The 23,411-nt window shown below is 41.0% G+C and overlaps 1 protein-coding gene across 1 annotated transcript in view; it reads left to right on the forward strand.

Moving 5' to 3' along the window:
* Positions 1-2,384: 2,384 nt before the first annotated feature.
* Positions 2,385-23,411, forward strand: part of SEC63 (SEC63 homolog, protein translocation regulator) — an 81,373-nt gene continuing 60,346 nt past the window's right edge. The window contains exon 1 of the mRNA XM_037743943.1: positions 2,385-2,818. Within this exon, the coding sequence (XP_037599871.1) occupies positions 2,695-2,818 (124 nt within the window). The 5' untranslated portion in view covers positions 2,385-2,694. The remainder of the gene's footprint in view (positions 2,819-23,411) is intronic.

Raw genomic sequence — 23,411 nt, forward strand, 5'->3', positions numbered from 1 at the left:
ATTTGCCTGTTTTAATTATTCATTTTGTTTTGAGACATGGTCTCACTGTGTCACCCATGCTAGAATGCAGTGGCACAATCTTGGCTCACTGCAACCTTCACCTCCTCGGTTCAAGTGATTCTCCTGCTGCAGCCTCCCAAGCAGCTGGGACTACAGGCGCCTGTCACCACGCCCAGCTAATTTTTGTATTTTTAAGTAGAGACTGGTTTTTGCCATGTTGGCCAGGCTGGTCTTGAACTCTTGGCCTTAAATGATCTGCCTGCTTGTAGTCCCAGCTACTCGGAAGGCTGAGGCATGAGAATTGCTCGAACCCAGAGGCAGAGGCTGCAGTGAGCCAAGAACATGCCACTGCACTTTAGCCTGAGCGACAGAACGAGATCGTCTCAAAAAAAAAAAAAAAAAAAAAAAAAAAAAAAAAAAAAAAAAAAAAAAAAAAAAAAAAAAAAAAAAAATCAGTGTGAATCAGAAATTGCGATGAAATTAATTAAAGGTATGATTTAGATTTGCTTTGGAGAATGTTTGAGAGGTCTGAGATTATCTGTGTTCGGTAACATTAAGTTCTAGGTAAACAAAATGTATACTTTTGAAAATAGAGAATACATTTTCAAATATTGAACATACTTTGGTTAAAAAAATCCCATTTTAGATTGGTCAGGGTTTTTTCAAATTGCTATTTCAATTTGGTTCAAGGCACTCTTAGGCATGACCCCAAAGCTGCAGTGAAAGTATTCCTGCAGAAAGAAAGAAGGGAAGTATTATTCATCAATCACTTATATTGCTGCAAGTTTACAAAACTGATGTATTACCTTTACACAAATGCTGAGTAAAACATAATAGGAGTAATAAAAAAAAGTTCAACTTTATTAAAACCCAGGAAGACTTAATAATATATCCAACAAACAAAAGGAACTTCAGGATCCTGCTCACTTTAGCTGAGACAAGTCTGTGACTAATTTTCTGAAGCAAGGCAAATTGTTCACTCTGGGTATATCAGCTTTGGGTGATCACAATGCTATGTTGATCTCATAGTCCAATCTTCCCTTCATTTTTTGGTTTTATTTTTTCACCTATAATATAGTTTGGAAACTTTGTGCAGAAAAAAAGGGGGGGGAGAAATGCATAGAAATGAATTTCAGAGATTTCCTTTCAAAGTGAGCAGATAGGAACTTTGAGGGGAAGAGAGAATACATATGAACACAACCTATTATGAAAGTATTACTGATTATGATAGATACTGGTTTTGAAGACATGAAATAAAAGACAATGAGCAACCCCAGATTTTTCCTCAAACAATGGAAGGAATAATAAAATGCATTCAGTTAACAGAGTATAAAGTATTAAAATGTCTTTAAAATATAGTGTAATATTTAGTATTTGCATATTACATACTTTTTCCTTCTAATGTCTACAACTAGCTGGGCTATCCTTTTGAACCAGGGAGGGGCAATGGACTCTGGGACAGACCCCAGCCACAGCTGCCGCTGGACCACGGGGCCGTTCCAAGATCTGGGCACAAGCCCAGTACCCAGCTTAGCTGACACCAGCCTCTAGGGTCCAAAGGCCAGGGGAAGGAGGGGCTCCGGAGAGTGACTGCTCCCACCACCGTCCAGCCTGGAACGCAGGTTCTTGTTCACAGCCTGTGGGGAGAATGCCAACCCTGTAGGAAATGTTAAGGTCCTGGGCGATGCAGGGTCAAGGGCACACTAGCTTTGTGGCGTCAAAATGATGTGGGTCTCCCTGAGCCTCAATTTTCTCATTTGTAGAGCGGACACACTTTGCTATATTCCATGGGCTTTACTGACGATTAAATTACACAAAGCAATAAAGGTCTCAGCCTACCGCCTGGGTTGGTGGCTATAATTAGCAGCTCTGAAATGGGTAGGGCGCCATCTGTAAGGGCTTGGGGAAATCCTCATCTGCAAAATGGGCACAGCGTAGATTCCAACCTTTTAATAGTAAACACTGCTTTGCAAACGCAACTACAATCCACATCTCTCCACCCCCTATGCTAAATGACACTTGTTTCCAAAATATGGGGGCTGGAGGAGCGGATCCAGAACCCAAGGAAACACGTTCAACTAGGGCAATTAATCGAGAGGGCAGGACAGCTAGGGTAGGGATGGAAGAGAGGAGGAGGCAAGCAAGTCAGCTTTTCTCTGAATAGCTGGGACCCCAGTCACAGCCAGGAGACCTGCCCGCGGCCGCTGCTACGCCGGGAAGCCTTCGCTGGGATCCTACAGGCCGACGGCCGGAATCCAGCTTGGGGCGCGGGGAAACTGAGCGGTGGAGGAAGGCGGCGGGGCCAGGGGCGGGGCCCTAGGGGAGGAGTTCGGGGGCGTGGCTTTGTCTTGGGGGCGGGGCTAAGGGCGAGACCTCTCCGAGTTCCACCGTAGCGCTCGCCACGTCTCCCTTAGCGAGCGTGTGGGGGACAGGCAAGGGGAGGGAAAACTGAGCGGGGCGAGAACTATCTCTTCTCGCGAGAGCTGGCGACGGCAGCGGCGGCGGCGGCGGCGGCGGCGGCGGCGGCGGCGGCGGTAGCGGCGTGTAGGGGAGGGTAGCGTGGGGGCAAGGAGGGGAGGCGGCGGCGGCCGCGGCGTCCAAGCTACGCCACTCGGGCCGGGGCGTTGGGAGCGGGAGTGCAGAGCGTGGTCGTGGCGGCGGCGGTGAGAAGAGCGAGGAGGAGGAGGGGGTGCCATGGCCGGGCAGCAGTTCCAGTACGATGACAGTGGGAACACCTTCTTCTACTTCCTCACCTCCTTCGTGGGGCTCATCGTGATCCCGGCCACATACTACCTCTGGCCCCGAGACCAGAATGCCGGTGAGTCCCGCCGGTCGCTGCCCGCCGACCAGCGCAGGCCCAGCCAGCACCCCCGGGCCCTGCGGCGCCCGCCCGCCTGGCCCAGCCCGCGGCGTCCGGGGTGACACGGACCGCGCAGCCCGGCCTGTGCCAGCGTCCGCCACTGGCGGGGTCAGGGACCCCGGTGTTTCCCTCGGCGCTTCTCCACCTCCCTTTATTGTCCTCAGGAGTTTTACTCGCTCCATCTTCTCCATTGTTCTGGACGCTCCTTGCAACCTCCTCCTGCCTCTTTGTCTTCCCTGCCTCTGCTTTTATTGGGGATTTTTCTTTATGGAGGGAGCGGGATGGGATGGGGAGGATGGGGACTTGGGAGGTGAGCAGGGAGTTGGCCAAGGAAGAGACCGAAGGTGCGGGCACAACTCTCAGTCCCTCCAGTTCGCGGCCCTACTCCCCCGACTCCCGTTTTCCTGTTGCAGCTGCTCCCACAGATGTTTTAGGGCATCTCTGAGCCGGGTGGCATGCTTAGGACTCCAGCTGAGCTCTCCACCGCCCACCCCCGTCACTTCCTCCCGTTGCTTTTTCATTTGTTCACACACTGTGGGGGTTGGAAGCAATGCCGTTATTCCTCTTAGCAAAAATAGGCTTTTTTTCTGTTTCCCTTCGGAGTTTCCTGTTTGTGATGGAAAAAGTGCAAGTATGAAGGATTAAGTCTCTTTTAATTAATCTTTTAGGGAATTTTGAGGTAGTGGGTCCATTTGCTTTTGGTTCTCAATCTTTTCACATTAAACAACATCGAATTAAAGCACAGAATAACAGATTCTCTTCATATTTCACTTTAAGTTTGGGTAATGTTTGCATCCATTTGTTGCACTCTGCTAGGACATATGGCAGATGATATTCTTAAAGCTGATGTAACTGCGAGGGCCTAATGGGTTATTTATGGTGGTGTTAACAGTAAGGAGTAGGTTTTGAGTATTAACAACTTAGGGAAAGCTTTCTGTTTCACAAGAGCTATGCTAGCTTGCTTAAATATCTCCTCTTACATTGGGTATGCTGGAGGTCTAGTTGTCCATGTTAATATACTCTGGGGCAGTTGTTAACAGTGAAGCGTTGAATCAGCTCAGAACTTCCAGATGGATTCAGTGCCCTGTAACATTCGTTTTTTTACCCTCTGCTCCATGTGGTCTGCAGGAAACTAACATTCTTCAGTTGGAATAGAACTAGAATAAATTTAGGATAAATAGTAACAAAAGATTCCATTATTTTGTACATTTGACAATAAGTTTAAAAATCGATTAGATGCAAAAATCTGTCCAAAGTTACCAGTCTTAATAGTTTTGTTACTCAATGGGTAGTTTATGAAATTTGGATTTTTGGACTGTGGTACCTTATTTCCTAAGTGCACTTAAATCATGTAGGTTCTTCCTTGATGTTGAAAAAGGAAACAAAAAAATTGCGTAGGTTCTTTAGGCCGTGGTTGTGCATAAGTGAAGTCTTAATACTGTAATGGCTTTTCTTTTCTGTAAAACCTAGGCCATTCTTCTGGTTGTTGTATTTCAAGTTAAAAGGGTCCACTTTCAGTAGCTTATTTTCATCTAACAACCATTATGTGTGCGATCGGTAGTGTAGAAGACAAAAGGGTATTGGGAGAGGGTAGGTAGTTTTGGCTAGAATGTGTTTTGATCAGGCAGAACAAAGGTATATAAAAAAAATGTTCTGCCCTGATTTCAGAAATTAGCCATCATTTTTTAATCTACATTGGATTTTTGCAGTTTTTCGTTTTTGTTTTTTTTTTAAAGCAGGGAGAGCCTCATTATTTGCCCAGGCTGGTCTTGAATTCGATTCAAGTCATCCTCCTGCTTCAGCCTCCCAAGTAGCTGGGCTTATAGACTTGAGCCACCGTGTCAGGATGGATTTTTGAAACTTGAAAGTCATGTTTTCATGGTGGGTTTTATAAAATTCACCTGATTTCATAGACGAATCATACTATTTATTTTTTGTGACAGTCTCACTCTGTTGCCCAGGGTGGAGTGCAGTGGGTCAATCTTGACTCACTGTAGCCTCTACCTCCTGGGTTCAAGTAATTCTGCCTCAGTCTCCCAAGTAATTGGGATGACAGACGTGAGCCACTATGGCTGGCTTATTTTCATATTTTCAGTAGAGATGGGGTTTCACCATGTTGACCAGGCTGGTCTCGAACTCCTGACATCAAGTGATCTGCCTGCCTCGGCCTCCCAAAGTGCTGGGACTACAGGCGTGAGCTGCTGCACCCTGCCAGCAAGTCACACTTGACCCCCTTCAGCATATAAGTGTCTTTGAAACAGCGGTGGTAGTTTAGGTGGAGGGAATTAATACTATTTGTAAATTGTGGACTTGAGGTTTTATTTAATCCTCTGAAAAATGCAGTGAGGTAGGTTCTATTATTATCTCCATTTACAGATAAAGAAACTGGGGGTAGAGTATGTAAGTAATTTTCCTGTATGGTTGAGTTTGGATTAGAACATTAGTCGCTTAGCTTCAGAGCTCTGTGTGATTTCCATACTGCTAGATAGAAAGTTAGGTGAACTATGGGGGTGTTGATTTGCCCGTTTTACATCTGGCTCTCTGCTTCAGGCTTGCCTTAGTGAATACACATATTTTGATGTATTTGTTTGGTCTCAAAATCGTGTTATGAAAATTAAGGGGAGCACTTAAATGCTATTCTAATGATTATGAAAATTGTTGGACACCATTTGGGCTTTTTTCATGGATTTACCCTAATAACTGGAGCTGTTTCTGTAGAATTACAGCTGTATTAAAAGGATGTTTTCATCATAGTGACTTTTTTCTGCAGCTCAGTTGCAGTTTCTTGAATCTCAAAGAGAAGTCTCAAACTACTGCTTCATACAAAGCTCTGAAAAGGAAGTTTTTTCAGAAGTTTGCTGCAAAATAATTTGCTGACTTGTACTGACAGGATGCTACTTAATAATCTTTATCTCACTTAGAAAAGTTATGTTTTGCTCTTGGAATATTAATTTGTTTGGTTATTGGTGCTGTTTTAGACCCTACAGGGTCTATTTGAGTATAAACAGTGGGTTATCTTTCCAAAATCCGAAACATTCTGAAGTGCATTTATTCTCAAGGATTTAAATAAAAGATGTGGACCCGTAGTAGTATTTTGGGGAAACACAACAGCTTATTTATTTATTTGTTTATTTAATGAGATAGAGTCTCTCTCTGTTGCCCAGGCTGAAGTACAGCACTATTTCTGCTCACTGCAACCTCTGCCTTCCATGTTCAAATGATTAGCAGGGATAACAGGCTTGTGCCACCATGCCTGGCTTATTTTTGTATTTTTATTAGAGATGGGGTTTCACCATGTTTGCCAGACTGATCTTGAACTCCTGACCTCAATTGATCCACCTGCGTTGGCCTCCCAAAGTGCTGGGATTACAGGCGTGAGCCATTGTGCCCTAGCTACAGCAGCATATTTTAATGCTTGTTTCTGAAGCTTAATTTATTTCGTTTTCCTGTAAAACAGTTAAGTAGCCAAATACAAAAATGTAGGCATGCATTTGAATTTCGGAGTTCTGACAGTATTTTCAGAGATAGCATGTGCATGAAACCATGAAAAGGTTTGCTCTGGCAGTTATGCAACCTTAGAGTTCAGTTTAAGTAATTTTTTTTTTTTTTTTAAAATTAAGTCTTGCTCTCTCGCCCAGGCTCAAGTGCAGTGGGATGATCTTGGCTTAATGCAACCTCCACCTCCCGGGTTCAAGTCGTTCTCCTGCCTCAATCTCCCAAGTAGCTGGGATTACAGGTACCCACCACTACACCCGGCTAATTTTTGTATTTTTAGTAGAGACAGGGTTTCACCAGGTTGGCCAGGCTGGTCTCAAACTCCTGACCTCAAGTGATCCACCCATCTTGAACTCCCAAAGTGCTGGGATTATAGGCATGAGCCACTGTGCCCGGCCCAGTTTAAGTAATCTTTATTTAGGTTTTTTTTTGCAACACATTTAGGACTTTAAATTTTAAGGTTGACAGTTGTTTCAGTATGGCTGTTTGGAATTAGTGGGCTCTTGAATGCATCAGAAAGCATAACACCATTTCAACAGCTTGTAAAGTCTACAGTTTGAAAAATGGAAATAGTTTGTTTATTGGCATATTTGACATGTTGTCTAAAACATTATTAATGGAATTCCTTTGCCTTGATTTTTGCCTAACATGTTTAGCTAAGCGTACTTATAATTAATACCATTTTTAGTAGTTAAAGGGTTCTATCTGTCTTATTCTCTTGGTTTGCAAATTGGCTGAATAAAATGAATACTTTTTCAGACAATTAAGGACAACAGCTCTGTATGAGATGAATAACATGGAGGGCTTAGATTTCCTTGTTACAGTGGTTCTTAACCCTGGCTATACATTAGAATCACTTCGGGAACTTTTTAGAACACTTGTACCCATCCCCAGATACTCTGATTTATTTGGTCTGGAGTGGGTGCTATGTATTGGTAATTTTAAAAGATCCCTATATGATTCTAAATTGTAGCTATGTTTGAGAAGTGCTGCTTGGAGGAGAGCTTTCTTAGTAATGGTCTTTTGCTGTAGTTGTCATTTTGGGAAGTAGTGTATTTGTTTTGGTATGTGCTCTTTGCTAACAATAACAAAAATCCAAAAAACTAATGTGTTAGCCTTTTTGTTTTGTATAGCTAAGAAGCACTTACAGGACAGTATTGTAAAGTTCTGGTAGTTAAAAGCCCGATATTTTTGTCAAAACTTTAATAATACAAGTTTACAATCAGTCATCATAGTTGTTTCTTAATGGCTTCCAGCATATTTACCATTGTGCTGTGATTGGAGCCTTATGTAATTTGGATATCCTTAACATTATGAAATAATTGCACGTAATTAACTTAGCACTACTCATCTTTGGTATTGTCAACAATACTGTGCTGTGACCTTTTGTGTGCACTGCCCACTTGGTACCTGTTAATGTCTGTCTTGCCTAGTGCTTTTAAAATGACAAGTGTTCTTAATATTTATGTGGAATTTCAATCCAACCATTATTCTTAAGTGCATAATTTTGTTTACTGCTTTTTTGATTTACAATAGAAGAGTTATCACTTTAAACATTGTATATCATTAGGCTTTCACTGGTATATTTGACAAGAGAAAATAACTGATTGCTTGTAATTATTAGAATTTCAAATAATCAAAAGCATGTTTTTATTTTTTCCTTAGGTTAATTATAGATCTTTTGAATTGAGATAAAATGTATCATTTAAAAACAGTTTTTGTTTGTTTTGACTTCTTGATCTTACTTTTGGGACTTTTCAAAACTTGTTTAACCTTACTCTGACCTTACTTTTTAAAAATTGCCTGGTTTTGAAACCTGGCTCTGCGGCTTACAGTGATTTTAGGCAAGTTATTTAATTTATGTGCATTTCAGTGTACTCATCTATATTGGTTACTGATTTAACTTCTGTGTATTTCAGTACACTCATCTGTATTGTTTATACTCATCTGTTATGGTCAGAGAAGATACTTTGTATAGTAACTGTCTTTTAAAATATACTAAGACTTAATTTGTGGCTTAACATATAGTCTCTCCTGCAAAATGTCCCATGGGCACTTGAGAGCAGTGTGTGCTGCTGCTATTGGGTAGTTACATATGTCCATTAGATCTAGTTGGTTTGTATTTCCTTATCTTCTGTTTGGTTACCTATCCATTATTGGGGGTGGAGGGTGTATTGAAGTCTTTTTACTTTACTTTTCTTTTCTTTTTTTTTGAGACAGTGTCTCTCTGTTGCCAGGTGCCAGGCTGGAGTGCAGTGGCACGATCTTGGCTCACGGCAATCTCCGCCTCCCGGGTTCAAGCGATTCTCCTGCCTCAGCGTCCCGAGTAGCTGGGACTACAGGCATGCGCCACCATGCCCAGCTAATTTTTGTATTTTAGTAGAGATTGGGGTTTCACTATGTTGGACAGGATGGTCTCGATCTCTTGATCTCGTGATCTGCCCGCCTCGGCCTCCCAAAGTGCTGGGATTACAGGCGTGAGCCACGGCGCCTGGCCTGAAGTCTTAAACTATTATTGTAGCAGTCTGTTTCTCTGTTCAGTTCTGTTTGTTTTTGCATTGTATATTTTGATGGTCATTAGATACATAAATGTTTACAAATGTTATATCTTCTTGCTGTATTGAACCTCTTACTAATATGTAATGTCTTTTATCTCCTGTAATCTTTTCTGTTTTAAAGTCCACCTCGTCTAATATTAGTGTAGTCACCACCCTGCTATCTTTTGGTTACTATTTGCATGGAATAGTTTTTTTTTCTGTCTTTCACCTTCAGTCTGTTTGTGTCTTTGGATCTAAAGTGAGTCTCTTATAGGTGCACATAGTTGGATCAGGTGCTTTTAATCCATTCTGCCAGTCTTTTGAAGACAGCATATATTTGGATCATGTATTTTATCCATTCTGCCCATCTCTGTCTTTTTGATTGTAACATTTAACCATTTACATTTAAAGTAATTACTGTTAAGGAAGGAGGGCCAAGTGCAATGTCTCATTCCTGTAATCCCTGCACTTTGGGAGGCTGAGGTGGGAGGATCACTTGAGTCCAGGAGTTTGAACCAGCTTGGGCAACATAATGAGACCTTGTTCCTACAAACAATCAAAAAAAGTTAGCCAGGCATGGTGGCGTGCATCTTTAGTCCTAGCTACTCAGGAGGTTGAGGCAGGAGGATCACTTGAGCCCAGGAGGTCAAGGCTGCAGTGAGCTATGATCATGTCACTGCACTTCAACCTGGTTGACAGAACAAGACCCTGTCACACACATAAAAGAAAAAGGACTTCTGTCATTTTGCTATTTGTTTTCTATAGGTACATAGCCTTTTGTTTCTTATTTCCTGTATTACTATATATTTTTTTTTGTTTTGTTTAGCTGATTTTTTTTTTTTTTAGTNAAATAGAGACTGGGTTTTGCCATGTTGCTTAGGCTTGTCTCAAATTCCTGGGCTCAAGTGATCTGCGTCTTGGCCTCTCAAGGTGCTGGGATTACATGCATGAGCCACCGCTCACACCTCATTTTCTTTTGAGTGTGTTCCGTAGTTACTTTTTGTGTGGTTACCATAGGGGTTCCATTAAACATCCTAAATATTGTAATTTCAATTTATACCAGTTTAACTTTGACATATGCAAACTCTGCCCTTTTATAGCTCTATCTCCACATCTTTCAGTGTTTGATTTCACATACTTATACATTGTGTGCCTCAAAGCATAAACTAATAATTCATTTAAATGCATTTATTATTAGAAAACAAAATGTGGATATAGGGGCCAAGGGAAACTTCCCTTTTGCCCTCTGAAGATTTGCTGCAAAATCAACTCAGACAAGGCAGATTAATTAGAGTAAAGGCATACAAATGTATTTAATGTGTACATGGGGTGAACCAAAAAGTGATTCCTTACACCCCAGTGTGGTTCAGAAGCTTATATACCATCCTGCTGAAACAGATATGGGAAGGGGGAGAAGAGGAATTCTGTTGATAGGATTGCTAGGAGAATGGATCAGGGAACAGAGATTAACTTGTACATTATGTTGTGAAAGAGTCTGTTTAGGTGTGGTTACCTTCTTGATTACAGGAGGAGAAGAAAAGCAATTGTTCCTTTTGGTGGGTCTGGATCTTAGGCAAATGAAGGCTTTGGGGTATGGTGGGGGGCATCAGGAGGGCAGAGAGAAAAGTCACAGAGACCTTGAGACTTCTTCAGTTCAGCATGTCAAAATGCCATATTTTAGGTATCACTGAGCCCCAACATGGAGGTACAAACCAAGGAACTAAAATTGACCAAAAGTCTTCATAATTTACCCTCCAAGCCTTTCCCTGAAAGTTACAAGTCTTCAGTAGACTCCAGAGTTACAAAGTAGTTACTTAAGATAGATGCTGCCAATGAATTGTTGTCTAGCTAGGGAGATAGATTCCTGGTGTTTCTCCTGGAATCCTCTGTAACTTTAGACATAGCCCCTTCTTGGAGAAGTAAAACCCACTTCCCCTTTCAGTCTGAGATAGGTAACCATGGTCTTTCTCATCTAGACTCAGCTCTGCTGCTGTTCAGTGAATGTTTGCTAGCCTGAAGGTGGGTAGGGTAAATGAGCTAGATTAACATATCATCTCATTTTATTTATGAGAAAACTGAGTTCTAGAGGAGGTTACCAACTTTCCTAAAGTCATATAGCTACCAGATTGTGTGTTGGACTCAACTCTGTCTTATGCCAAAGTGTCTCGTTAGCCAGTACTCTCTACTGCCTCTTGTAATTAAGTAAGTATAACACATTATGATGTGTGTTAAAAGGGCTACTAGTGGAAAGTGCTGTGAGAGCACATAGGAAGGAGTAAATGATTATATTTTAGGATTTGGGGAAGTGTTTCATGAGATAGGTCCTAAAAGGTAAGTGGGTTAAGGGCATTATGCAAAAGTATGGAGGTGTTTGGTAAATGGCAAAGATTTGAATGTGATTGGCTCTTCTGACCAAGTCAGCTACTTTAAGAGGGTTATACTTTATCCTGTAAGTTATGTGGTAAGCAGTAGAGGTTTTAAAGTATAGTAATAAAATATGGTCAGTTTGGCTTTTGTGGAGCGTTGTGTGGAGAATGGTTTGATGGGTGGAGGGGGAGGTTGGTGATGGCTGGTTGGGAAACTAGATAGGGAGGGGGTGTCCATTTCAGAGGCTTGTTCCAATGACAGATTAGGATGTAGTGGAATAGTCAGATTAGAAAGGGAATTCTAAGAAAGCTTGGACTGTTTATTGAATGTAAGTACTGAGGAGAGAATGAGAGTGGAGTGCAGATTTGGAATTTTCACTCATTTCCATCATTACTTATTTCTTGTCATTTTAAAAGCTGTTTGGTGATTGGCCCAATGATCAATTTGGATTAAGTGCAAGGAAAAGAATGGAGATGAAATTTATTTTTTTTGAGACTGGGTCTCAAGTTGTTACCCAGTTTGGAGTGCAGTGGCACCATCACTGCTCACTGCAGCCTGAGTCTCCTGGGCTGAGCCATCCTCCTGCTTCAGCCTCCTGAGTAGCTAGAACTACACGTGCACACCGGCACTCTCTGTAGAGTTGTAATTACAGTAGGATGGGTTATCTCAGTCTCTGGTTGAGTAGTTTGGTTTTTTTATGTGTGGTTTTTTGGTTTTTTGTTTTTGTTTTTTGACAGTAACCTCTTGTCTGATAGTGTTTTTGTTTTTTGTTTTGTTTTCTTGGAGACATGGTCTCACTGTGACACCCAGACTGGAGTGTAGTCACACGATCTCAGCTCACTGCAACCTCTGTCTCCAGACTCAAGTGATCCTCCTGCCTTAGCCTCCAAGTAGCTGGGACTACAGGCACACTGTCATGACCAGCTGATTTTTGTAGAGACAGGATTTCACTATGTCACCAAGGCTGTGTTTTTTTAACATTAGAAAAAACTAGCTTGTATCAGCTTTGTATTCAAAGGGATATGTCTTAAAGTTCATGTTCAGAGCTTAGAGTCAATTTTTTTTTTTTTTTTCGAGACAGAGTCTTGCCTTGGCTGGAGTGCAGTGGCATGATCTCGGCGCACTGCAACCTTGCTTCCCAGATTCAAGTGATTCTCTTGCCTCAGCCTCCCAGGTAGCTGAGATTACAGTCGTCCACCACCATGCCTGGCTAATTTTTGTATTTTTAGTAGAGATGGGATTTTGCCACGTTGGCCAGGCTGGTCTTGAACTCCTGACCTCAGGTGATGCACCTGTCTCAGCCTCCCATTGTATAGAGCTTATAGTTTTCTAAGGCTCTTGAAGGAATATTAGATCTGAGAAAAGTTTACATGGTTTTAAAAAGTCATTCCCTCTTTGTTCTATCCTGACAGTGGGGTGTATGAGACATGTAGCATGTACATACTTAAGTCCTATACAGAGGAAAGCAGTTGGGAACTTGGCAGTAGGAATTATAGGGCAGCATGAAGGTTTTACAGATGTGGTGACATTGAATTAATAACTGCATTATGTTGGCCAGGCACAGTGGCTCACACCTGTTATTGCAGCATTTTGAGAGGCTAAGGCATGTGGATTATTTTAGGTCAGGAGTTTGAGACCAGCCTGGCCAACATGATGAAACCCCATCTCTACTTAAAATACAAAAAAATTATTTGGGCACCTGTAATCCCAGCTACTCGGGAGGCTGAGGCAGGAGAATTGCTTGAACCTGGGAGGCAGGGATGCAGTGAGCGAGATCGTGCCACTGCATTCCAGCCTGGGCGACAGGGTGAGATTCTGTCTAAAAAAATAAAAATTAAACAACAATAACAACAACAACCTCCCCAAACCCCCCTGGGTTATATAAAATTGGTTTTGTTTAGTTGCACATCCACTTGATTTTGGGAGGATCTGAGAAACAAAGATAGGCTTATTTTCTTTTCTCAGATGCTTGTTCCCTTAATCATACTTTTTATTCAGACATAAAGAAGGTGATTACAAATGTATTCATGTTGTGCTTGGACTTCCTTTTAAAAATGTTTCCTGGCCGGGCGCGGTGGCTCACGCCTGTAATCCCAGCACTTTGGGAGGCCGAGGCGGGTGGATCACGAGGTCAAGAGATCGAGACCATCCTGGTCAACATGGTGAAACCCCGTCTCTACTAAAAATACAAAAAGTTAGCTGGGCATGGTGGTGCGTGCCTGTAATCCCAGCTACTCAGGAGGCTGAGGCAGGAGAATTGCCTGAACCCAGGGGGTGGAGGTTGCGGTGAGCCGAGATCGTGCCATTGCACTCCAGCCTGGGTAACATGAGTGAAACTCCGTCTCAAAAAAAAAAAAAAATGTTTCCTATTCTTACCAGACTTTATTGATGACAAATGTTACACGTTTCACCATCACATTGTTTCTTTGAAAGGCACTTCTGTTCCTTCTTTTAAAAAGATGTCCTTTACATTTGGGAATTGTGTTTATGTCAGTATAGATGAAGGAATTTTCTCATGTAGACTCCACATCTTTCTTTGCTTTAGATTTTTGTTTAGTTCTAGTAGTTATCGATAAAGTGTTTACTGTTTCACCGTACAGGCACCGCAGATGATATAAAGATGAATGCAGTATAAACGTAGTCTTGTTTTGGTAGAATTTGTAACCCAGGTGGGGTGAGAGGATTAGGATTAGACAAATGCATGGATTATTGTATGTAGAACACAAGAAAGAAAATGTAAGGGAAGTGAAAACAAGTGCCGTGGAGGTTAGTTGGATGAGGTATTTGCATCTAGTTGGCTGTGATAGTGGGGATCTAGAGGTCGAGAAAGGCTTTGCGGCGTAGGTGGATTTTTTACTAGCCTTTTAAGAACAAAGAAGATTTTTAATCTTTTTTTTTTTTTTTTTTCCCCCACATTTCAGCCTACATCATGTTTTGAAGGATAAAGATTTTAATGGGTAGAAAGGGGGTGGGGAAGAGGACTGCAAAGAAGAAATAGCGTGAGTATGGAACGTGTTCAAAGTACATATCAAATTAGTTGGAGCCGGGGTTCACAGAGTGAAAAAATGTGAGAAAAGACCAAAAAGTAGATTTAAATCATGGAAAACCTGGTATGCCCAGCTGAACAGTTTCTCTACTTTCTTTCTCTGGAAGTTTGTTTGTTCTAGATATTTCATATGTGTAGAATCATAAAAATTTGTCTTTTTGTGTCTGGCATATTTTACTTAGCCTAATGTTTTCAAGGTTTATCCATGTTGTAGTATGTATTAGAACTTCATTGCTTTTATGGCTGAATAATATTGCATTATAGCATATACCACATTTTGTTTATTTGCCGAACACGTGGGCAGTTTCCACCCTTTGGCTATTGTGAATAATGCTGCGGTGAACATTGTCAGTCAGTTCTTTTGAGAATATTCCTAGGAGTGGAATTGTTGGATCGTGTGGTAATTCTGTGTTTAGCTTTTTTTTATTTTTTTTTGAGTTGGAGTCTCACTCTATCACCTAGGCTGGAGTGCAATGGCTTGATCTCAGCTTGCTGCAGCCTCTGCCTCCTGGATTCAAGCAATTCTTCTGCCTCAGCCTCCTGACTAGCTGGGACTACAGGTATGCACCACCAAGCCTGGCTAATTTTTCTATGTTTAGTGGAGACAGGGTTTCACCACGTTGGCCAGACTGGTCTCCAACTCCTGACCTCCAGTGATCCGCTTGCCTTGGCCTCCCAAAGGGCTGGGATTACAGGCATGAGCCATCATGTCTGGCCTTATGTTTAGCTTTTTGAGGAACCACCAAACTGTTTCCCATAGTGGCTGCACCATTTTACATTGGTTATTTTAAAAATAGAGATGAGGTTTCCCTATGTTGCCCAGGCTGGTTGTGAATTCCATGTTGCGTTCTTCTAATCAATGTTCCATCCTCTCCACTGCTTGTTGTTTTATGTTTTTTAGAAAAATTATAGCTAATAATGTATATCTATAATAGTAGCTCATAACTATATAAAATTATATATAAAATTATAGCTAATAATTTTTGTTTTTGTTTCTTTTTTGAGATGGAGTCTAGCTTTGTTGCCCAGGCTGGAGTGCAGTGGTGCGATCTTTGGCACACTGCAACCTCTGTCTCCCAGGTTCAAGCAATTCTTCTGCCTTAGCCTCCCAAGTAGCTAGACTACAGGCGCACTCTACCACGCCTAGCTAATTTTTGAACTTTTTTTTTTTTTTGAGATGAAGTCTCACTTTGTCACCCAGGCTGGAGTGCAGGGGCGTGATCTTGGCTCACTGCAACCTCTACCTCCCAGGTTCAAGTGATTCTCCTGCCTCGGTCTCCCGAATAGCTGGGATTACAGGCACCTGCCACCATGCCTGGCTAATTTTTGTATTTTTGCTAGAGACAGGGTTTCACCATGTTGGCCAGACTGGTCTTGAACTCCTGACCTTAGGTGATCTACCTGCCTTGGCATCCCAAAGTGCTGGTATTACAGACATGAGCCACTGCGCTTGGCCAACAGCCAATAATTTTTTAAAACTTTTAAAATTGAAATTTAATTTGTAAAATTTAATTTAAAAATTATATATAAAAATTATAGCTAATAATCTTTTTTTTGGAGACAGAGTCTCGCTTTGTTGCCCAGGCTGAAGTTCAGTGGCGCAGTCTCAGCTCACTGCAACCTCTGCCTCTTGGATTCAAGCATTTCTCCTTCCTTAGCCTCCCCAGTGGCCGGGATTACAGGCGCCTGCCACCATGCCTAGCTAATTTTTGTATTTTTAGTAGAGATGGCGTTTCACCATGTTGGCCAGGCTGGTCTGGAACTCCTGACCTCAAGTGATCTGCCTGCCTCAGCCTCCCAAAGTTCTGGGATTATAGGTGTGAGCCATTGTGCCTGGCTGAATTATTTTTTTTTAATTAAAAAAAAATTAAATGATAGATTTGAAGTGTATTTCATTATGGTTTGGATTTGCATTTTCCTAATGGCTGATGATGTTGAGCATCTTTTCATGTTGGCCATTTTTCTTTGGAGAAATATCTGTTTAAATCCTTCACCATTTTAAAATTGGGTTATCTTTTTTTAATGTGTTCTAGATATGAATCTCCTATTAGATACAAAATTTGCAAATATTTTCTCCCATTCCGTAGGTTCACTTTTTACTTTCTTGATGATGTCCTTTGATGAACCAAACCCAAAAACTTTTAATTTTGATGAAGGCCAGTTTATTTTTTTTCTTTTGTTGTTCATGCTTTTGATGTCATATCTGAGAATCCTCTGACAACTCCAGGCTCATAAAAATCTATTCTTTTGTTTTTTTCTAAAAGATTTATGGTTTCAGCTCTTATATTTATGTCTTTGCTCCATTTTGAGGTAATTTTTATAAATGATGTGAGAAGGAGGTCCAACTTCATTCTTTCCATGTTGAAATCCAGTTGTCTCAGCACCATTTGTTGAAGAGACTGTTCAACATTGAATGGCTTGGTAACCTTGTCAAAAATCAATTGGCCATAGATGTATAGGTAGAATCCTTATTTTGGGGGGGTAACTTACTGAACATAGTTTAACTGTGATGGCCTCTCAATATTAGAATACTTCAAGGCTGAGTCCTTGACTTTTTCATCACAGTTAACACCTTTTGGTGATCTCATCCAATCTAATGACTTTAAATATAACCTATATGATGAGGACTCCCAGACTCCCAAATTTCTGTTTCCAGGCTGGACTCCTTTTTTTTTTTTTCCTTTGGAGACAGAGTTTTTACTCTATCATCTGGGTTGGAGTGCAGTGGTGTGATCTTGGCTTACTGTAACCACCGCTTCCCAGGTTGAAGCGATTCTCCTGCCTCAGCTTCCTGAGTAGCTGGGATCACAGGCATATACCACCATGCCCCGCTAATTTTTGTATTTTTAGTAGAGATGGTTTCACCATGTTGGCCAGGCTGGTCTCGAACTCCTGACCTCAAGTGATCTGCCCACCTCAGCCTCCCAAAGTGCTGGGATTACAGGTGTGAGCCACTGTACCTAGCCCCGGCTGAACTTCTTTTTTTGGACTCCATACTTGTATGTTTAAGTGCTTAATCCACATTTCCATTTGGATATCTAACAGAGATTTTTCTATTAATATGCACATAATTGACAGGATTACTTTCACCCTCCCCCCCACCCCAGCAACCTTTTTGACCCATAACCGTTATCTCAGTTAATCACAACTGTTTTTTCAGCTGTTTAGGAAAGAAGTCTTGGGAGTCATTCCTTATTTTACTTTTTTTATTTTTTGTTTAAATTTTTACCTTTAAGCTCTGGTGGACTTGATTGGAAGTTATTCTTGATTCATCTCTTTCTCATACTCCACTTTCAGACTATTAGCATGTTCTTTTGACCCTACCTTCGAAATACATCCTGTCTGACCATTTCTCCACCAACACTACTGTTCTGGTTTATTGCCTAGTCTCTACCATTGCTCCACCAACACTACTGTCCTGGTTTATTCCCTAGATTATCATTAGTCTCCTAACTAGTCTGTTTCTACCCTGGTTGAATGTAGTCTTTTCTGAAAGTATTAGCAGGGAACCTTTTAGAGCAGAAGTCAGCTCATAGAACTTCTGCTCAGAACTCTTCAGGGCTCTCTGTCTGAATCTGAATAGAAGCTCAAGTCTTAGGGAGTATCCTGTAAAGTCCTTCATGATCTTTTTGATCGCCTTGCTGTTTCCATTCCAGCCACAGCTGCCTCATTGTACTTTTGAACACCATGAAGCACACTCTTTCTTTCAGATCTTGACTGTTGCTGCTCCATTTGCCTGGAATGCTTTTCCTCTAGATAGTCACATTACCTCTTCCTCATCTCGGTTGTTTTTGCTTAGGTGCCATCTTCCCTGAGCATCCTATTTTAAATTGCAGTGTTTCTTTCTTAGCCCCTCCTCACTGATTTTCTCTCAACCCTTCAACAACGTGGGTTTGAACTATGTAGGTCCACTTATACGTGGATTTTTTTCAGAAAATATATTAGAAAATTTTTTGGAGACTTGTAATAATTTGAAAAAATTTTACAGAAGAATTGTAGTCTAGAAATAATCAAAAAGAAATTAGGAAAAAGATGTGTTATAAATGTTACAAGTGTTGCGAATATCCGCTTAAAACATTGTGTGAAGCTAGTCATCTCTGCCTGAGCAATTTGTCCCTTTAGTAAATTCCATATCACCATAAATAAATGCATAAAATATATGTAGATACTAGTCTGTTTTATCATTTGGTACCATAAAAGAAACACATATCTATTGTAAAAGGTAAAATTTATCAAAACTTAGGTACACAAACACTATAGACAGGACATGGAGCCTTTGCAGTTGAGAGAAATGTAGTATTAAATCATAACTGCATAAAATTAACTAGTGTATACTGTACTACTCTAATAATTTTATAGTCACCTCTTCTCCTATTGTGATGAGCTCAAGTGTTGCGAACATCCGCTTAAAACATTGTGTGCAGCTATCATCTCTGCGTGAGCAATTTGTCCCTTTAGTAAATTCCATATCACCATAAAGAGGGATCTCTTGAGGTTCTCTTGTATTTTTCTTTGTATTTTGTGCAATACCATAAACCTTGAATAACACCATGGGACTCATACAAAGTGCCACCAGTGATGCTAAAAGTGCCCCCAAGAAGAAGAAAAAGTCATGACAATACAAGAAAAAGTTGAATTGCTTGATATGTACTATAGATTGAGGTTTGCAGCTTATAAACAGATGACATAAACTTAAGGTATTAATAAATACATTATAGTACTGTAAAATGTCTTTTCTCTTATGATTTTCTTAACATTGTCTTTTTTTCTAGCTTTATTGTAAGCATACAGTATATAATACATATACAAAATATGTGTTAATCAACTGTTTATGTTATCAGTAAGGCTTCCAGTCAACAGTAGACTATTAAGTTTTGGGGGAGCCAAAAGTTATATGCAGATTTGTGGCCGTATAGGGGGTAGAGACAGGGACCCTAACCCCAAGGTTGTTCAAGGGTTAACTATACTATATAATTTATTTTTTTATTGCCATGGTCTTTGAGAGCAGTGTTTTTTGTTTTTTCCTCTATATCCTCAGTGTCTGGAAAAGTCCTGGTACATAGTGGATATTCACCAAATATTTGTTAAATAAGGGAGCTCCTCATTTTCAAGAAATATTTATATAGTGCCTCCTCTATTCCAGGCAACTGGAAAGAGGAGGGGTGAACACTGTGGGTAAGATAAATTCTCTGCCCTTGAACGTCAGTACAGAGGAGTCAAAATTGGCTTTAGTAGTGGCTGCTGAAGAATGGTGGTGCCAGCGGGCAAACTGCTGAAAAGAATGTGTGTAGTCCTACTGCCTTTTTTAGAAAGGAGTTATAAAAGTGTTAAAGCTCTTAAACCTTATACTTCTGTTTATAAGCTCTTAAACCTTATACTTCTGGGGCTGTGTACTAAGGGTAGAGTGCTCTGAATACTTATAGGACCAAAGATAGCTGTAATACCAAGAAATTAAGAAACATTTTATCTATCTAATTGTAGAATGGTAGGTATATTATGGTATCTTTATTCATTTGGTTATTAGTAGTCATTAAGTGATATTTGTAATGATCTAAACATGAAGAAATGTTTAGAAATTTTAAAAATTAAAAATTACTTCTAATGTGACCTTAAGACAAACTTCAGCTTTTTATGTTTGCCTCTTTCAATTTGTACACTGATACATCTATAGAATGCTACCCTTAAGTGGGCTTTTATGTGCCCCATTTTTCTCTTTGAGAAGCTCACTTGGGCAGCTTCTGCGGTGGGGGTAAGCACCAGGTATCCTCAACACTACAAAAAGCCCTTACAGGCCTTGAGTGAAGCAGCAGGTCAGCTCTCTAATTGAGGGAAGCTCATTCTCTGGGAGTTCAGTTGCTGGAGCTTCCTTCTTCACAGAGCTATTTCTCTTCTGAGGGTGTACCCTCAACTTTGCCAACTCTCCTGTCTCCTTTCCTCTTTCCAGTTATTCTCCTAAATAGGACTAAAAAAGAAACATACTAAAATGGTATTAATGGTTACTACCTGGATGTTGGATTGGTAGATTCTTTTCTCTTCCATAATATGCCAATTTTTCTTCCTTTTTTTGACAGGGTCTCACTCTGTTGCCCAAGCTGGAGGGCAGTGGCACGTTCATGGCTCATTGCAGCCTTGACCTCCTGGGCTCAGGAGCTGATTCTTTTGCCCTAGCCTCCTAAGTAGCTGGGACTATGGGTGTGTGCCCCCACACCTGGCTAAGTTTTAATTTTTTTGTAGAGATAAGGTCTTGCTATGTTGCCCAGGCTCAAATTTTCTTTTTGAATTTGTGTTAACACACAATATCTTATTAAAACAATCTCTGGCTAGGATTGAAATCTTGAGCAAGACACTCTCTGTACCTATCTCTAGAGGCCCTTTCAGCTCAGTGAATTGTTTTTACTTTGGGGTATGTGATGTTTAAACATCCTTGTAAGTGTGTTAAGTTGCCTTTCCTTCTTAGCTAGCATTTCTTTACTTTCCTAGTACTTGAGTTTCTCTTCCATTTTCTCTTTTTTTTACCTGCTTTTGGTTAACCTTTACTTAGGTTATGGATTATCACTATAAGATTAAGGTTAAAAGAAAAAGGGGGACAGAGCTAACAGCGTGGTTAGTAAATTAATAATGAAGCTCTTCAGGTCCTCCTCTCCCTTCTTCCCTCCTTTGCTTCCAGGTAAGTACTCAAAGATACTGCAGCGAATCTTTCTTGTTTGTTTGTTTAAATAATACTTTCAGGGGAATGGGAAAAGATAACTGTTGCCTTTTCATCGGTTTATTCTGCCAACCTTTCCTATCTTTGTTTTCCCTGTGTTCCTGATACATAGGTCCTATTGTTTAACTTGCTTTTCATGAACCCTCTGTAGCAGTGTGTGTGTGTGTGTGTGTGTGTGTGTGTGACTGTGATTTAAATCAGGGGCAATTTTGTGTTCCAGAGGAAATTTGTGAATTTCTGAAGATTTTTTTGGCCTCCACTGGGGAGCTGTTCCTGGCATCTAAGTGGGTAGAGATCACAATGCTGCCAAGCATCCTAAAATGCACAGAAACATTGATTTATGAGAATTGAATAGTCCAAAATGTTGGTAGTGCTGACATTGAAAAGCCCTGTTCTATAGTACTTATTTCAGTACCATAAAAGGAAAAGAAAAAGAGGTAGTATGTATATGATATAATTGTATGCAGCTCTTCAGTCAAGTATCAGCTTAAGGAAGACAAAGCTCTTGATTTATTTGTGCTACTTGGTTTGCATTGGTTTGCGCTTAGATTGTTCAGGCATTGCTGAGAATCATGAACTTTGGTGGTAGAGGGGTGGTTCTGCTGTGATCTGAGGTTTTTTTGTTGTTGTTCAAGAACATTTTCAGTTGCCTTCTAGGTTCCCTTCTCCATTGCCAGAGTATGCGTAGTGGATAGGTGTAAGATGAACCCACATTTCTGTAATTCTTCTGATTTAGGTAATCTGTGATTGTGTATCCTGGGTGGTGGTGATGGTGAACAATATTTAGTCTTATGAAGCCCATATTCTGAATCCAAATGGTTCTGAACTGGCCTTGGGAATGACACATTATGGCTAATGATTCAGAATCAAGTTAAGAGCATAACGATTAAGGTTACTGGATGACTTTTGTTTTTGGTGGTCTAGAGCAGTAATTCCCAATTTTCCACTTCCAAATTACCATTTTCATGCCTTTTGTATTTTGAAATATTCTGGGAAACAACCCATGATTAAAGGGAGATTAAAAAAATTTTTTTTAAATTATTTTTATTTTTTATATTTTGAGACAATCTCGCTCTGTCACCTGGGTTGGAGTGCAATGGCATGATCTCGGCTCACTGCAACCTCCGCCTCCTGGGTTCAAGTGATTCTCTTGCTTCAGCCTCCCAAGTAGAATCACGGGTGTCCACCACCACACCTGGCTAATTTTTGTATTTTAGTAGAGACGGGGTTTTGCCAGGTTGGCCAGGCTGATCTTGAACTCCTGACCTCAAGCGATCTGCCTGCCTTGGCCTCCCAAAGTGCTGGGATTATAGGCATGAGCAACTGCGTCCAGCCTTTTTTTGACGGTTCGATTTGGTTGGTTAGTTTAATAATTAGAACTGCCTTTGCCAGTTAGGTTACATGCCGTATATTTTCTATAAATCAAATAAACTAATCTGCAGCTTTAGGTTTTGACAAAGTATACTTGAAGTATAAGATAAAACTATTTTATCAAACGTTAAGCCATACTGGCAGAAGTGTACTTTTTATTTTCAAAAATAAGTGTTAGTTGTTTTTTTTCTTTGAGACACTGTCTCGTACCATTGCCCAGGCTGAGCTGCAGTAATGTGATCCTGGCTCACAACAGCCTCTAACTGCTAGGTTCCAGTGATTCTCCTGCCTCAGTCTCCTGAGTAGCTGGGACTGTAAGCATGTACCACTATGCCCAGCTAATTTTTAAATTTTTTTGTAGAGATAAGGTCTCCCTATGTTGCCCAGGCTACACTTGAACCACTGAGCTCGAGTGATCCTCCTGCTTCAGCCCCCTAAAATGTCAGGATTACAGGTGTGAGCCACTGTGCCCAACCATTGTAATATTCTTTCAACTTTTATGATGGCCTAAACATTTTTAAAACAAAAAAATTGGGGAGAACTTCATAGACACAGGGAATTAAAAAAGTAACTTTAAGAAGCGTATTTTGGTATTCTAAGAAATGACTTACTGGGGCTGGCTGGGCACAGTTGCTCATGCCTGTAATCCCAGCACTTTGGGAGGCCAAGGCAGGTAGATCACTTGAGGTCAGGAGTTTGAGACCAGCCTGGCCAACATGGGGAAACCCCATCTCTACTAAAAATACAAAGTTAGCCAGACATTGTGCTGCTTACCTAATCCAGCTACTTGGGAGGCTGAGGCATCACTTGAACCTGGGAGGCGGAGGTTGCAGTGAACTGAGATCGCACCATTGTACACCAGCCTGGGCAACAGAGTGAGACTCCATCTCAAAAAAAAGAGAACTCACTGGGGCCAGATGTGGTGTTTCACACCTGTAATCCTAGCACTTTGGGAGGTTGTGGAGGGAGGATTGCTTGAGCCCAGGAGTTTGAGACCAGCCTGGGCAATATAGAACTCGTCTCTACAAA

This window comes from Cebus imitator, unplaced genomic scaffold (genome assembly GCF_001604975.1).
Source record: "Cebus imitator isolate Cc_AM_T3 unplaced genomic scaffold, Cebus_imitator-1.0 Scaffold160, whole genome shotgun sequence".
In the NCBI taxonomy this organism is placed as follows: domain Eukaryota; kingdom Metazoa; phylum Chordata; class Mammalia; order Primates; family Cebidae; genus Cebus; species Cebus imitator.